The sequence below is a fragment of the Lycorma delicatula genome, chromosome 8 (genome assembly GCF_047948215.1).
Source record: "Lycorma delicatula isolate Av1 chromosome 8, ASM4794821v1, whole genome shotgun sequence".
Classification (NCBI taxonomy): domain Eukaryota; kingdom Metazoa; phylum Arthropoda; class Insecta; order Hemiptera; family Fulgoridae; genus Lycorma; species Lycorma delicatula.
The window spans coordinates 47,247,271-47,265,131 of NC_134462.1; the positions used below are offsets into that span (position 1 = coordinate 47,247,271).

General features: G+C 30.5%; 1 protein-coding gene across 1 annotated transcript in view; it reads right to left on the reverse strand.

Annotated features, from left to right (window-relative positions):
* Positions 1–2,278: 2,278 nt before the first annotated feature.
* Positions 2,279–17,861, reverse strand: part of Ns4 (Nucleostemin 4) — a 41,327-nt gene continuing 25,744 nt past the window's right edge. Inside the window, exons 8-12 of the mRNA XM_075372554.1 lie at positions 17,152–17,277; positions 14,397–14,522; positions 13,541–13,688; positions 6,140–6,280; positions 2,279–2,867 (exon numbers count right to left, since the gene is read on the reverse strand). Of these exons, the coding sequence (XP_075228669.1) occupies positions 2,551–2,867; positions 6,140–6,280; positions 13,541–13,688; positions 14,397–14,522; positions 17,152–17,277 (858 nt within the window). The 3' untranslated portion in view covers positions 2,279–2,550. The remainder of the gene's footprint in view (positions 2,868–6,139; positions 6,281–13,540; positions 13,689–14,396; positions 14,523–17,151; positions 17,278–17,861) is intronic.

A 17,861-nucleotide genomic window follows, 5' to 3' on the forward strand; every position in this document is an offset into this window, starting at 1 on the left:
TGTGTAATGTATAAGCTTGTATATATATATATATATATATATATATATATATATATATATACATAATATTTAGAGTAATAGATTTAGAAAATGATAACATAAAAAACTGCTACCTAAATTACAATAACACAGTTTATCTGTGAAAAAAGGGTAGTTCAACATAATGGTGATGCATTAAATAATGTGTCTTCATAAGAACAGATGGCACATCAATGAGTCATATGAGTTTTTATGGACATAAAGCAGCTCAGGCTTAGCGAATACACGTATTTTCCTGCACTTTGCTGGTTAAGTAGTGAAATAAAAACAAAACTGACAGCTGATTTGTGCAGAAGACTATTTTGTTCTGTTTTATTTGTATGCCCTTAGTTCACTGATTTAAGATGATGGATGTAAATATAATAATCTCTTGATTATATGAGTTAATAATGGAAATTATATCTATGAATAATCAGTGGCATGAATAAAATTAAACATGCAGAAGATGTGTAAATAATTTTATTCTCACTTAGCATTTATTAGTAAATTCAGATAAAAAAAAAACAAATTGGAATTAAACAATTGATTTCAAATAAAATGGAAACAACTCATTAATGTTAATGAATTCTTTTAAAGAGACTTTTGAAAATTCTACATTTATACTATGCTGGACTGCATTGAAAGAAGCATTTCAACCTTCTTGCTGTTAAATCCTTAAGTCAAATCTTGAACCACAATTTACTTCTTTTATGATAGATTAAATATAAATGAAATAATAGCCAAAAATTAAACTCATTTAAAATAATTGGCAATTGTCTTTGTTTTATTTATTTCAACTACAGGCTAACTGCCCAATTACAGTTATTTATGAAAGATTTATTTTGTAGCACATGAAAAACACTAAGCCTCTCAGGGATTCAAACCGGGAACCTTCTGGAATATTATTTTTATATGACTAAAATGATGCAATCATGAAACAATGTTATATAAACCTTCTTCCTGATCTCCAAGTAGTCTAGAAAAGATTTCACGTTATTCTGTATGAGATACTGGATTGACATTTTGCCAAATCACAATCGCTTCAATTTTTGGTATACTTGTTACTTTGTTAAAAATTTATTTTCCTTTCAGCAAATTAAAATCAGAATCACCTACTCATCATTATTTTTTACATTAATGTTCATTTTTCTAAAAACTACATTTGCAATCCCCATAAAATTAGATGTGATATGTAAGATAAGATATCTTTAATAAAACATGATAAAATATACATAATACTAAAACATTCATGTCTACTTATTAAAAGATAAGAGAGAGAGAAACAATTATTTGATGCAATCTATTTCACTGTCTTAAAGAATATAATAATCATCCTTTGTTGTTAAGTAAAAAAAAAAACTGATGTGATAATAATTCAGTGGAACCTCAATAGGTAAACAGAACAGTCTTGAGAACAAAGTATCAATAAGTTTAAAAATTAATTTTGCTTATTTACCGATCCCATAATTCCATTTGACTACAGTAGTTTATAAATGAAAAACATTTTAACTGTTTAATAATACTTTTATTTTTTTAATTACATATTTCTTATATTACATCTCTAAAAATTGTTTCACTATATCTGTTTATAACACTTTTTTAGAATTGTATACTTAAAGATACATTACATTTTTGTAGTTGGATAATATCAGTGCAATATTTGAAATATATTAAAACCCTGTTTATCCAGATCCGGACAATTTTAAATACAAAATACTTTTTATACAACTTCAGAAACTACTTTTTTATGACAAATCTTTTTTTTAAGTTTAAATTGTTACAATATTATAAAATACACACAGTATAATGAATTTTTCAATTGGGAAATTTAGAATTTTTTATAATTACCACTACTATTGAAGACTACAGATTACAGACACGTCAGCTAAATGAATAAGTTTATAAACCAGTACAACCTGATGTATCCACAATAGCATACTTATCTCATCTACCCCTTATTTAGAGAAATGAGAGTGACATAGTGACTGAATTATATACCAATTTACTCTTTTGCAGGCTTATTTTCTTCAACACTGACCTTGCAGTAGGTAACTTTTGAATTTATTAAAAGTGATATCAAGAAGTTTCTGTATTATACAGTTTACACTTATGACACACTCATACAATATTTCATATTATTTTTATAATGATGGGTATATTTTTTATATGTGTTACACACTTGAAGCATATATATCATTTACTTTTAGTTAACTTCATGATTATTATACGCATTATGAAATGCTACATAGTCATCTCTAAATTTTTCTTTTTTTAGAAAATACAACCTTAGCCAATCTACACTAATAACATTAGCAAATAGTAATTACTTTCCCTTTTTATCAGTAATAAAAAAATATAACACTAATAAAATATACAATTTTTATTTCAGAAACAAGATAACTGAAAAGGTATTATACATTTAATAAAATAAGTGATTAAGCGAATAAGTACAATGCAAAAAAAATTCTGAGTAATGGCACTTAATAAAAGAGATGGCCATGAATCAATGTACATTAAAATTAATTTATTGATCTAATCTGTTAGCGCAGAGAACCTATTACTTTTACTAGTACTGACTTCACCATCTACATCTTCATCAATGTCATCATCATCATCATCATCATCATCATCAATACTATTACCATCGTCTTCAGCATTCTTATCATTCTTATCATTCTTATCTTCATCACTAACACCATTTTTATCACCAGATGGTCCTGAAGTACCTTTCGCTTCATCTTCTGATGTCTCAAAATGCTCCTCAACATAATTTCCACCGCATTCAATATTATGCAACCGTGCTTGAATCCACCGAACCATCGGCACATCTTTATGGTCTGCCCAGTATTCTACAAACAAATATTACAAAAATAAAAAGAATGCATTAAACTCTTTAACTGAATTTTATTTATTAAAAATTACTTAAATAATCTATTAAAAAAAAAAGAATAAATCACTCAATCTATAAAAAAATTCTAAAAAAGAAATAAATTCATTCTACTAGGTTAACCACAAACATATAAAACTATATTTAGAAAAATTAAGAATATTTTATAAAGGATGAAATATTTAAAAAAAAAAATTCATATGAAACAGACTGACTTCAGCTCAGACAGTTCACAAGATGACTCCAAATGGATACCGTAATGTATAATAGGATGCTTTCTTTTTGCCATGTAATTCTGGTAGATGGTTCATACCATGCAAATGAATAATTGAATCTTACTTTACAGATCTTTTTCCTCTGCTATGAATAATAACTCATAAATCTATTATCAACAAGCATAGAATGATTTTCCTCTTTGTGCTATGAAACACAGATCTTCCTCTTTTTTCTTATATAAGTTATATCAAAATTTACAAGATCTTTAAGAATACTAGTTCTAAATTTAAATAATTCTAGTTTATTTTTCTTTTATGTATTTTTTTTTTATTTACTTCCACTGATGCAACAGAAATCACAAGTCTAAATGTGATAAATAACTTTAAAAAATTCTGAAATTACTACAAATGCGTATTAATTATTTTCATCAAAAAATATATATATATTCATACTTAACTATTGTGCTTTTAATACATAACTGTTGTGCTTTTAAAATAATAAAAGAAGCAGCAGTTTGGTATATGCGAACACCCTTCCACTGCTGAAAAAAAATACGTGTATTTTATATTGACCTAATCAAGATACTTTTTAAATTAGAAAAATTCTTCAGTGAATCACTGATTTTACAACTTTGTTACTTTTTATAAAAATTAATTATCATCTACTTACTGCTTTATTTATTTATTTTTACTCTGTTAACAAATTTTGCAGAGATCTCTGTTTGGTCAGAACATATTAAAATTATATATATATTATCTCACACAGTTTTAAATGGTAATTGTAATAAGGAAATTTTTTATGCTGGCAGTACTCATGTGACTATATACCAGTATCAGAGATGCTTCAAAAAGATTGGTACCAAAGTTATTTCTTTCATATTGTGAAGACTGCAGTGAAAAATTCAACTTAACAGTATACAAATACCAAATCTTGTATTTTGTTTAAAAAATTTGCTATCACGGACACTGACATTAATGCTGCTTAACATGCATATGGAAAATTGGCAAGAATAAAAGTAATGGTTTACAATTGATGAGTTTTAGTGATGGTTATGATACTGTTTAAATTTGTTCATAGTGAGCACCAACTTATCTATTTTGATAAATGAAAAAAGTATCGAGCATGTTGAAAATGTTATTTGAAGAAACAGAAGAAAAAGTGAAAAAGCATCAATGTTTGGGGTATCAATCTGTTACCACAGTATTTTCCGTAATAATCTAAATATGCATCAAATTTTTCAAAACATTTTTTGCAGATTACAATGTAACTCGCAAGTCAATAGCAGGAGACCTCATCACTGTGGCTAATCTAAATCTTAAGAGGTGATGAGACATGTTGTTTTTTTTGTACAATCCACAAACAAAATGCCAGTTGTCAGAGTGGAAATCAATATTATTTCTACGACCAAAGAAATTTTGTTCAGGAGCAAAGGAAAAGTTATGCCACAAGCATTTTTTTTATTTACTAATTACTGTTTACTATGAATTCATTTCTGATGGGTAGATGGTGATCAAGGGATGTACATCAATAATATCGTTCATTGTTTGCAAGCTGCCGTAAGAAGGAAGTGTTCTGAAAAATGGGAAATAAAGAAAAGGATTTTTTTGCATGCTAATGTGCCGGCATGTAGATTCACGATTGCGAAAGTATACCTGGCACAACACAATGTAACAACTCTAGATCATCTACCATACTCTCCTGACTCAGCATCAGCTGATTTTTAATTGTTTCCTCATTTCAAAAATACAGGAAAAAATATGCAAGAGCACCAATGATGTAATGGCTGAGTACAAAGCAGTTGAGAGCAATATCTCAAAATGGGTTTCAGGAATGTTTCCAACTTTATAGACATTGGCAAGTGTGTAGTTTCAGAAGGAAACTATTTTAAAGAAAATAAACTCAAAAATCTTTTCATATAAGCAATTTTTGAAAAACCTAATTCTGGGAACTTTTTGAACCTACTTTTTTGTATGTGAGTAAAAATATATTCCATGAAGTATGGATCTCTGAGAAAGTGTTAACTAAAAAGAAAAAAAAAATTATAATATTAAGCAGCAATTAATGATAATTAATTTTTATAAATAATCATATTCTGCTGTTAGTTGAGATTCAATTTGCGAAATTAATTATAAACACTGATGTTGCTTGTTGGGAATCTAAGGTTTCTTGTTATCAGCTTAGTTAAATCCACAATTAATTTGTAGGATCTTTAGATTCTTTATAAATATATCTAATGATTGATTATATGAATAACTGATGTTACTTATTCAACTTGCAGAGACTCAATCAGATTTTCTACATTTATTAGAATGCTATAATTTTAGTCAAATTTTATCTTGAAGATTGTTACTTGTTTTTGCAACTGTATTAAAAATCGTTTTTTCTGAATTATTTTTTCCACCATTTTTTTTACATTGAATTCTTTGGAAAAAAATGCATTGTGAGTGTGAGTTTTCTTGGTTAAGTTTATTGTTTTACAGGATTCAGAAAAACATTTTTACTGTTTAAATTTATTATTGCACAAGATGTTAGACTGACAATATGGTAATTCTCGTACTTGTCTTTCTTTGGTATGGTATCAATTCCACTTTCTTTTTTAATATCTCTGAGTACTCCAGTCTCATAAAGTCTCCATGCCAACCAATGTAGTTCACTCAGTCATGCTTCTCCTAAATAAGATTTAATAATTATAATGGTAAAATATTATTATTATATTATTCTTTGTGAATCTTCAAGATTTCTATTATTGAAACCTCATTTGATAATTTCTTCTCCTCCCTGAAAGTACCTTTATTTATTCCTGTCACCAATTAGCTCTTTCTTGTCTCTAAAATTGGTTTTCTGCTAAAAAATGGTATTACTTCAGAGTATGTTTCAACTATTTTCTTAAATATGTATTTCTGCGTTTGTAATTCCTATTTTACAAAATTTATATGTGGATTATAAATAAAACTTTTCCATATAGTAAAAAAATGTAATTAAGTCAAAAAAGTTTTAAAATTATTTTACAAAACTTACTTTTCTGCTTTGAATAACCAGGAGGCCTAAGACATAATGTGATTTTTCCATCAACTATCATACGAAGCAGACTATTAGCTGCTCGATATGAATCTAACCATCCAGTACGAGCTGTTTTAAATCCTCGTTTCACTGCCCAGCCTAAAAACAATGTATTGGTAAATAGTAATATATAGAATCATTATTTAAAGATTTATTTATAAACAAATATCTTTTTATTTACAAATCTATCTAATAAGTAAAGTTTACAAATGGATATGCAAATTTAAATGAATACGTGGATGTATCTAGATTTTTGTAAAAACAACTCAATACATTAATAACTGAAAAAAAAAAATTATATCATCCAAGAACCTTAAATTGCTTGATCCTTACATCATCCCTGAATAACCAGAGCAAAATAGTCAATTCTATCTAACTACAATTTGTTTAAGACAATTAATCAATATTTAATTCAAGGCAATTAAATCATATTTAAAATACATCATTACACAAATTTAATGAAGTAATTAAACATTTAATGAGTAACAAATTAATTCATAAATAATTTTAAACAAATTTTATAAATGACCATTTATTATGATGGATGATAACAATGAACTGTTAAATTAAAAAAAACTATCTTATCAATCTTAAAGTACATGGTTCATTCGTTAAAAAAAGTTGCTGTTACAGAATGAACTGAAATTATAAAAAATATTATATTCCATAATTCTATTTTACAGCATGTAACATTCAGATAAGACCAAGATAAACTTAAAGTAAATAAAAATGTTATCTGCAACTTTAATAAAACTAACTATTCATTTTGACTTTGATTACTTAAGTTAAATATCATGGCTAAACAATTATTGAAAAATTGAGGTAAGTTTTAAGCTATTCTTGAAAATGATAGCAGTGCTTAAGAACAAGTTATTCATGAAAATTTACTAAGAAATGAGTAATTAAGAAGTTCTCAATTGCTTTCTTCAGTGCTGAATCCAGATGATATTAAGCTCTACAAGGAGACAACTTCATTCGCTCACCATTGTATTGGTAGATCAATGACCATAATTCCTCTCTAGTCGCAAAGAACAAGGAAAATCCACATAACCTAGACTGCTTACATATTAATAATACTATCAATGATAAACACAACCAAGGAGCATGAATATAATCAAACAGATGAAAAAGATTGTTAAACATTTAAGACTGATATTATATTTTTATGTTAATTAATGATTTATTAATATTTTTTAATACAAGTACATTTAGATGTGTTTTTTATGCTGATTGAAAATGTCTTTAGTGTTGCTTCCAATATGGTAGAAATTACAGTTTTAATTGTTATTTAAAATTTTTTTTCAATATATCAAAAGTAAACCAGTTATTAGAATATTTCTTTTTAAAATCCTCACTTAATAAGCAAGCAAGACCTAAAAACAAAAGGGCCACAAACTGCAAGAAGTTAGTCTGCTTCAAAAAAAAATTGTTCAATGCTTGTTTGTTGATGTGGTATTTGTTCCATCTTATACATCAGACTGTACTGTTCATCAAGCTGTAGTAGTGCCATTATAAAGTTCATGGAGATTTTATACTAACACTCTGGATCTAAGAAAAATAGGACCAATTCTCTCACAAGATGTGGATCACCAAACCCTGACTTTCATAGAATGAAGACATGTGGACTTAACTGAATTGAAAACATGGTTCATAAGTAAAATAAACTTTATTTAAAATAATTATATAATTTTACAATGAAATGTAAACTACTGTAATTCAGATTCTTTATGAAAAAAGATTTTAAAAAATGATCATAAAAACCAAAACTTTTGTTATATATAAATACTGTAATATACTAGTTTCTCTTCGAATTAATAGTGACTGAAAATAACTTAACAAAAGTAAAAAGAATTTGTGCATTATGCAGTTATTAAAATTTATTACGTAATGTAATTGTTATCATTATTTAAATACAAGGTTAAACACAATTCAAGTTATCAGATTAGATTATCTAAAAAAATCTTTTTATGAATTTTATTGTGTAATACTATGTAGTCTTTTATTGTTATCTTTTATTATGTAATATTCCCAAATATTAATTTCATTTACTTTTTTCCCAACACCTGTCACTGTAGGACCACATAGAATAGTTAACTTCTGGCTAGTTTCTTAGCACTCCAATACTCCTTCATACTTTCACTGTGCCACTCCCTTGTCCATTTTATTTAGCTGGATAACTTCACCCATGTACCTAAAGTTGCTCATCTTCTTAATTCTTCCCCGATCTGTCTGCAACAATTTTGGTGCTTTCTCAATATTTGTCATACACTATATTTGTTCTATGGAAATTTGTAAGCCTGCATTTTTGGCCATTCTGTGTAGAACATTTATTTGTTGTTCTGCTGTTGATGATACAGATCATCTGCAAAGACCAGACAATCAATCTTCAGAATCTTCCTCACATATCCCAATTTGACTTGCTTCAGGTCTTTATCTTGGCAACCATTCTCTTATAACCTTTTCCAAGACTACACTAAAGAGAAGAGGAAACAGTCTGCCCCACTGCCTGATACTGTCTTGATTCCAAAAGGATGAGATATTTCCCCTTTAAATTTAATCTTGGACTTTGTCTGTGAGAATCTGCTTGATGAGGTTTACTGGTACTGGGTCTCTCCCAAATTCTTTAAAAACATTAAACAATGTTTTCCGGTCAACTGAATCATAAGCCTTTTTAAAATTTACACAGGTGATTACTATTATCTTATTCACAAAGTTGTATTTTATGATGACTGTTTTCAGAGATCTTCCTTTAATTGTTGATCTTCATTTTGTCCCCTTTTTTGTAAAGTGGATGATGAGATTTTTCTCCACTCCTACGTGAGGTATTCGTTTTCCCAAATTTCTGTAAGCACTCTATGCAGGAAGCAGATTTTATTCACAATGACATATTTTCACATTTCTGCTATGATGAAGTCTTTACTGCACATTTTGTTATTTTTGGGGTTTACACTGTTTTTAATTTCTTCCAGAATTGGTGGTACTGACTTGGAACTGTTGTTCTGGTTCTACTTCCAGGAATCTTTTCTCTGGTTCTTCACAACTGTGTAGTTTCCCAAAATACTCCACCAGGATTTTACAGTTCTTGTCATTATTTGCCATCTCTCCATTCTTCCTTTTAAAACAGAGACTTGGAGGGGGATGTATTTGGTTAAATTCTGCTTAAAGATGCTATTGTTGTTTTTACTGTCACTTGTTTGGAAGACTTGGTTAATTTGGTCAAAGATCCTTTTTCATAGTTTTCCCTCACATTTGTTTTTAGGATTTTTGCTGTTTGTTTCCTTTGTAGTCTAAATTCAGCAAGGTTTTCCTAGCATACCAGTTTTATTAGCATACTAATTTTTCCTGTATCTCAGTTGGTTTTCTAATGCATCATTACACTCCTGATTCCACCATCTGTGCCTCCTTTTCCTTTGTTGTGTATACTATCTCTTGTGCAATCTCTACTACATCTTTTATCATGTCCTGCCAATTTTGGAGGCTGAGGTTTCCCTTATTTTCTAGCAATTTTTGGGTATAAATTTTATATTGGCTTTGGCCTTCTTATTCTGAGGGATCAATTTCACTTTGATTGTGGTAAAGTAATATTTTAGCGACATTAAGATTCTTCTTCACTTGAATATTTATGATTTCCAAGTGTTCCTTTTGGAAATGGCCACACGATCAATTTAAAATTCATCAATTTCGTCATGTGGGGTCCCTCCATGTTTTCATCTTCTGGAGTTCCTTTTAAAGTGTGTCATCATAATTTTTAGGTTTTCTAATTTACACAGAGATTAATCTTATATATCTACAATTTAATTGTTCTTCTATGTGCAAGAACAAAAATGGTTTAACAACATTAATAAAACACTTTAAAAGGAACCCCTGAAGTCCCCATGCGAGAGAATTGGTCAATTTCAAACTGATCGTGTGGCCATTTCCAAAAGGAACATTCAAAAAATCATAAATATTAAAATGAAGAAGAGATTTAATGTCAACTCAGATACCCACTTCTCTTTCATCTATTTGTACTTTCCTACTTGTGTGTTGAAATCGCCTAAAAGGATCTTAACGTTATTTTGGGGATTCTATCCATTTCTGCCTCAAGTCTCAGAAGTCCTCAACTTTCTGTGGATTTCTCCTGTAGTCTCGTTAATGGGGGCATGTGCAATTATTATTGTGTACATTTTGTTGGTGCATTTTAGAGTTAAAAGGGAAAGTCTTTCGGATAGTGGTTTAAAGTCTGTGATCGAGTTGATTATACTTTTATTTACAAGAAAGGTGTTTATTTACACCCAAATGAGGTGTGTCAGGTTTACCTTTGTAAATTCTAAAATTCTCAGATTCAAAGTGGTTGTTGTCTAGATACCTAGTTTCTTGTATGGCAGCAATCAGTACCTGTGGCCACTACGTAAACTAGATTTTTAAGTTTACCATTCTTGAGCAGAGTTGATGTTTATCGTTGCTAGAAAACATTAACATTTAGGGCAAAGTTTAAGTGCAGAGATTCCAGAAGGCTCCAATTCCTTCATGCATGGGTGATTGGGGCTCTCCAGAACCTTGCCCCATACTGCTCTTTTCAGCAATAGTGGCTTTCCAAAATTTCTGGTTACCACTAGAGTAGTTATCCTTTCAGGTTTTTTTCTGACATCGTGCTTAATTATTGAAAGTTTAGTTTTGGGGATCCAAATTATCAGATCTGTAAACTGAAGTTGTTAGCCTCAGAAGAGAATGTTGTAACCACTCCTAACATGGGAGTACAGATGCTGTTGGATCACTGCCACTAACATGGAGAGCAGATGTGTCCTTGCCATTTTAGGTCTGCCCTGAGAATTTTATTTCCTTGATAACCGCCATATCTGGGGAGCGTTCCCCTATCAGCCACCTGATGAGGCACCTGAAATGGGAATAGCAATACCCATGCGGTTTTCTTCTCCTTTATTTATAAATTTTAATACACTCAGTGTCTTTAATCTCATTCATTATCTTTACTGAGTTAACCCCCTGAGTTGGGGTAGGTGTAGCAAAGAGAGGGTGGGTTCCACCCCTTTGAAAATAATTTTAAAAAGGTTCCCGCTTGAGAATAGTGTACATGCCTGCAAACAAAAATATGATAGGACTAATAGCTGTTGAATAATAAAATGTGGTAACCTTTCAAATAATCACTCAGTATTCATTTTTATATATTAAAGTAATACAATTAATTTTGTCTCCTTTTTTTTACAAATTGCATTATTTTCTGTTCATTTCTTAAAATTATCATCTTTTTTAATAATATCTCTTATTTCTACTGAAAAGAGTTTAGTTTTTTATTTCTTTTATTATTTCCAAAATGTGAGAGCAGTTTGGAAAGTAATCTCCATTTGACTATAAATAATAAAACCCTAAATAGATAAAAATATATTATTTAAAATTTAAAACTACATCTTCTAATTATTTTTCAACACATTTGCCATTTAAATTCAAGCATTTGTCATAACGTTTCACAAATTTACAAATACCTTCTTCATAAAATTCAGCCAATTGGATACCTAGCCAGCCTTTCACAACATTTTGAAGTTCATTGTTGTTATCAAAGTGCTGTAATGCAAATCATTTCTTCATGAGAGTGAAGCAGAAACAAAAATTACTCGGCACCAATTCTGAACTGTATGGGAATGATAGAAAATATCCCATTGAAATTGATTCAGAAGTTCTTGAGTTCTTTGAGCACTGTGAGGACAAGCATAGTCATGAAAAAAAACAAAACCAGATGACAGCATACCCATTTGTTCTGAATGGCTCACCTGTTTCTTCAAAGTTTCACAGTAGACTGCTCAAGTACTTATTGTATGTTCCATAAAATTTATTAGAAGAACTTCATTGGCATGCCAAAAAACCATAACCATAACCTTCCTCGCAGACAACGTTTAGTGGGCTTTCTTTGGCTTGCATAGCTGGTATGGCCCACAGGCCATTGACTGTTGTTTTGTTTCAGCGTTCACATAGGCCATCAAAGTTTCATCTCCAGTAACAATTCTCTTCAAAAAACTTTCTCCTTCTGCATTGTAGTGTGAAAGGAAGTATAAGGCAGAGCCCATACATTTGGTTCGATGGATTTCTGTGGGCATTTTTGGAACCTACCGAGCACAGAATTTCTGTTAGCTTAATTTATCGGTGACAATCTCATACAAAACTGTATACAAAAAATTTGTAAAAATTGTTCAGAGATGGTAAATCTTTGATTTTCATGCACTTTTTCGTCCATTTCACTGACAAGATCATCATTCACAACAGAAGGCCTACCATTCTTCTCTTCTTCATGGATGTTTGTCCTTCCATTTTTAAAAATATCGGACCCATTGCTGCAATGTATCATCACTCATAACGTTTACACCATACACAGTATACAACTGATGATGGATGTCTGCTGCCTAAACATTTTGTGCTCAAAGAAATCTTATGACAGCATGCAACTCGCATTTCACGGACTTTTCTATTGTAGAGCTCATATTTTTAGGTTATAACAAGCTAACAGACTATAGCACGCAGCTTACACTGAAACAGCTGGAAGCACACTGACGTGTCAATGATAACACCACTAGCCTCCAAGTCTCTTTGAAAAAGTGTTTAGGCCTTGCAGTCCTTCCAGCACTTTTCATATACTCCAATCTACGTGCCCTTTCTGATGTTGAAAATGGTCATTTTATGAGTTTCTTTCTTATGATGTGAAGCGAGTGTTTTTATCTTTGTTTTTTTTTTTGTTTAATTTACCTTTTCTGTGGTGTTTTCTGGTATAAGGTCAATTTCCTTCACATCCTCTCTTATTTATCATATCCATTTGCACCCTGTCTTGGTGTTTTTCAAGTTGATACTATACTGTACCAGCTTTTTCAGAAGTCTCAAATCTTGCATCCTCAAGATATGTCTAAAGAATCCTAATATCCTCTTACGCATGGTATCAGTGATGGCTTTTAACTCTTTATACACTATTCTGTTGGGCACAATCTACCACTGCTCGTCTTTCTGGCACTTTTCGTTGATGCAGGTTCTTCCAATTCTTCTTTCAATTTTCTGGAGTCTGTCTATCTTTGATTGTTCATTCAGGAAGAAGAGTGTTTCTGCTACATATGTGGTTTCAGTTTTATAACTGTATTGAAGTGTCATATTTGCATTTATGAATAAACATTTTTTACTGCAGGTGTACCAGGTTTATTTTTATGCTTTAGCTAGTTTCTTTTAAAAATAAAATGTTTATATATATATATTTTTTTTTTAACTGAAATAACTGAAAACTTTCCTAGACATCAAAAAATAAAATTAATGCAGGTATACCTACACATTTTTTTTTTCAAGCAATTACTGATTTTAACAGCAGAGCCATTCTTCTGTAAATCTTACCATCACAGACATCCATAGCAGACCAAGTATCATCGCCATCAGGATGTTGTACTCTGAGTAATGAGACAAGATCCATTCTTTCAACAACATACATCACTACTGAAAAAGGTTCTCGTACTTGAGCTACTGGATAACTACCCATGATAACCTGTTAAAAGACAACATACACAAATCAGGTTGAATTTCACAACTGTCACATAACTATGATAATCAATCTAAAAATTATTCTAAAAAAAAAAAGTTTTTTTTTGTATCTCTGAATATGCTCTAAAAGGTACAATCATTTTTCAAAAAGAGGGCAGCATGTAATGAACCACTTACTGTCATATTCTGCTAAGCAACATCATGTTGGAAAAGTTCCACGCTAGAATATAACAGAAAAATAAGTTTGTCAAAGTTATCCTGACACACAAGCAGAAGAAGGCTAATAAGTAATTATTTAACTTAGTAGTGAAATAATTTTGTCTAGAAAATAATTAAATAATACCAATAATAATTAAGAATGATAGGTTTTATTATTATAAGATCCTATTGGTAATTTCTATTTTTCTATCTAGATCCAAAAGAAAATTACAAATTTTCTGTAAATATGAGTAAATTTGAAAACTTCTTATTATAAAATAAACTCTAAAAATATTTTAAATATATATATTCAATCTTACAAACATCACATGACTTGTATTTACCTGCTGCAACTAATGTTTATTACACAAATACACTTAAACAAGCATGCAACTTTTATCATTCACATTTCAAGTACATTCTATAAATTAATATTCGTTTTTTCTTACTTACTATTATTACACACTTATGATTCAATCTTTATAATAAATAAAAAATCTAGAAACTGTATTACCTGAAGCGCCCTTGGTACTTTGGATGGAAAAACCAGACCAGGACAGTCACATAATCGAACATTTGGTGTCAAGAAAATGGTCTGGAAATGTTTAGTATGTCCCGGTGTATGTGAAACACTAACAACCTAGAAAAATAAAAATAAAATTGAAGTCACAATTAAAGATTATAAACAGCGTTTTATTTCACCAAATTATTATTAAACAGATTTTATTCACTGTGTGGTGAATTAATATTTATAAAGAAAAATCTATCTATCTAACTTCTAAGTTCTATCTATCTGGAAAGCTAAAATATTCTAAGGCTAAGCTGGAACAGTTATATTTTAATGTCATCAGTTGTGATTAATAACAAATCTTGATCAGAGAATCAGGAAATATAATTGGATTAGATTTTATGAAGAATATGAGACCAATGGACATCCCAGTGACTACTCTGGCTTTGCACAATTCCACATAAGAAACAAGAGTTCTTGATCAATTTTGTTAGCATCGAAGAGATTCACCACTCTTCTGATCACTATTGAAGATTTGGCTGCTCTAACAGCTAGAATTTAGGCTGTTAGCAGCCACATCATGGTACCAAAGATCAACCCAAGATGGAGGATGATCCAATTCTTATGACACTAATCTAAGAAAAGATATAATAAAGGATAAAGAGAAAAGGAAGTAGATGATCAACAGTGTTATATCTCTAATCAGAATAAATTGGAGAAATTAAATGTTAACTAGAGTCACACGCTACACATATAGGTTTCTAAATGAAAAAAAAAACCATAAGAATCTTCTCCTTCTTCACATATTGGGTATTAATCCTGTTACGACAATCACAAATCAATCAATATCCCGAAGGTGACATTTCGAAGTGAGGGTCAACATTTCCTAGGTTGACCCACACTTCTTCCGTGGGTATAGAATTGTAGAATAGTTTAGGTAACCTTTCAGTCCGCATTCTACTGACAAGTGTCTTCCAATTCTCTCTTAGTGCTTTAATCCTTCCATTTAATTCAAATATATTCAACTCACTTCTTATTTTACTATTTCCTTTCCTGTCGTTTAAACAAAATCCAGCAATACTCCTTAAAAACCGCATTTCTGCCACCTGTATATGTTTATCCATCTGTTTGGTAATGCACCATGTCCCTGATCCATATGTAAATACTAGAATAGAAGCTGTTTTATAAAATTTTACAACTGTATCTTTATTTTTTTTAATTCTTTTTATGACTCCATTATATTATGGTAATTAAATTTTTCTATTTTGCTACCCACATCAGACTATCCAGACACAGAAATTATGCATCCCAAACTTGGTTTATTACTTCCATAATAGACAATTTTTGATCGTAAGCTAACTGTGCCTGGTTAGCTTACGTGAGGGTTCAGCTCTGAATTGAGTAGGGGCTGGGTATAATCTTGCATTAGACACTAGGATGGGGGGGCCTTAACCCCAACACGGCGTGTCAATGGCTGATAGGGAATGATCCTGTAGATATGCAGGAGATGTTCGAATAAGATGAAAACCAAATAAGCACCCACGGATCAACTGAGACAAAGAGAAAGAAATGGTTAACAAGCCCAAAGGTGGAAGAGGAGTCAAACAACAGGAGGGGAGGAGGGAAGAGCCTAGGAGGTGGGTCTCCAAAGAAAACCCAGAGCACGTCCAAATTCTCTTAATATGGCACCCTCATCACTGGTCTTACTTTGTGCAGCGTTTGTACCGCTACTGAATAAAATCTATTTACTGGCAAACAATCACAAGTCTCAGATGGACCGGATTTAATGATAAATAACAGGACACGTCAACAAATAAAAGATTAAAAGAAAAAATAATATTTGAAATTTTGGTTTAACTGTGTTCTTACATGGAATGTAAGATGGAAAAACAATACAGTGCATCTGTTAGAGAAGGTTTTACAGGTAAGAAATATTGACATGCCCTTACAATAGAAATAAAGAAAATGAAGGGAAGCTATGATTATGAGAAGTACACATTCATATATAGTAGTGTACCACAGAATGTAAAATGAAAAAGCAGGAGTGGCTATTATGGTGAATAGGAAATGGAAAACCAAATACATTCATACCAATGGATAAATAAAAGGATCATGACACTGCAATATAAAATAAAAAGACGGTACGTGTGTCTCATTTGTGTATATGCACCAGAAAAAGAAAAGCAAGAAGAAATTATAGAATTCTATGAGAAGGTACAAGAGATTATTGATAGATGTAATACGAATGATTATATAATTATGGGAGCTGATCTGAATGTACATGTTGGGAAGGTGCCCCTAGAGGGAATTACTGGATGTAATGGGAAAGGTGATGTGAATTATAATGGAAGACTCCTAAGGGATTTTTCAAGTTTTAACAACATGAGAGTAATGAATACATATTTTACACATAAGAGGATTCACAAATACATCTGGTCTGCTGCAGGACAAATCTCAGTAATTGATTACTTCGTTGTGAACCACAAGAATCAATCAGTCAAATTTATATTGCAGATAATTGTATCGCAACAGAATACTTCAGTAAGATTATGAAGGTTAATTTCCTCGTCTACAGAAGTAAATATATTACATGAAATCTGTTGAGAATAAACTACAAGGATACAAAGAAAAACATTCACTATGTAGAGGGTACAAGCATTTCATGAAAACATTCATACAGCATTAGACATATTACTTATATCTGTATCTGAATCACATTATACGACAACAAAATATAACAAGAAATATAATGAACAAATACCTTTTTACCCATGACAGCATTCATTAGAGATGATTTGCCAACATTAGGTTGTCCAACACACCCAATAGTTAACATTCCACCTTTGTATTTTTCATGAACTTCATAACCTGTATCTACATGTTTATTCTAGAAAAAAAAAAAAAAAAAAAACAATAATATCGGTGAATAAAATAACACTAAAGTATTATGCACTTACTAAGTAACTTAATAATGTTAAAAAAAATTTATATATATAAATATTTTTTTTTTAAAGTCAATTCTTTTAAGAATTATATTCCTCTGTACTAGTATAATAATTTAAAGAACTTGATCAACCTAAGTACAGAACAATAAATAAGTAGGATTACACTCAATCAGAAACCAGAATATCCTTCAGATGGTTGATTACATCTTTTTTTAATGTTTTCTATTATTCCAAAATGGTGTCCTTTGAGGTGTTTTTTTAAAGTTGGGAACAGGAAAAAGTCACAGGGCCTCAAGCCAGGTGAATAAGGTGGTTGAGGAACTACAGAAATGGTTTTCTTTGTTAAAAACTCATTAAATGAGAGTGCACTGTGACAAGATGCACTGTCATGATGCAGCATCCAATTGTCTTTGATGGCTGGTCTCACCTGGGCAACTCTTTTCTGCAATCTTTCAAGAATTTCTCAGTAAACATATTGATTTACAGTCTGTCTTGTAGGCAATGAACATACTATAGACAATGCCAT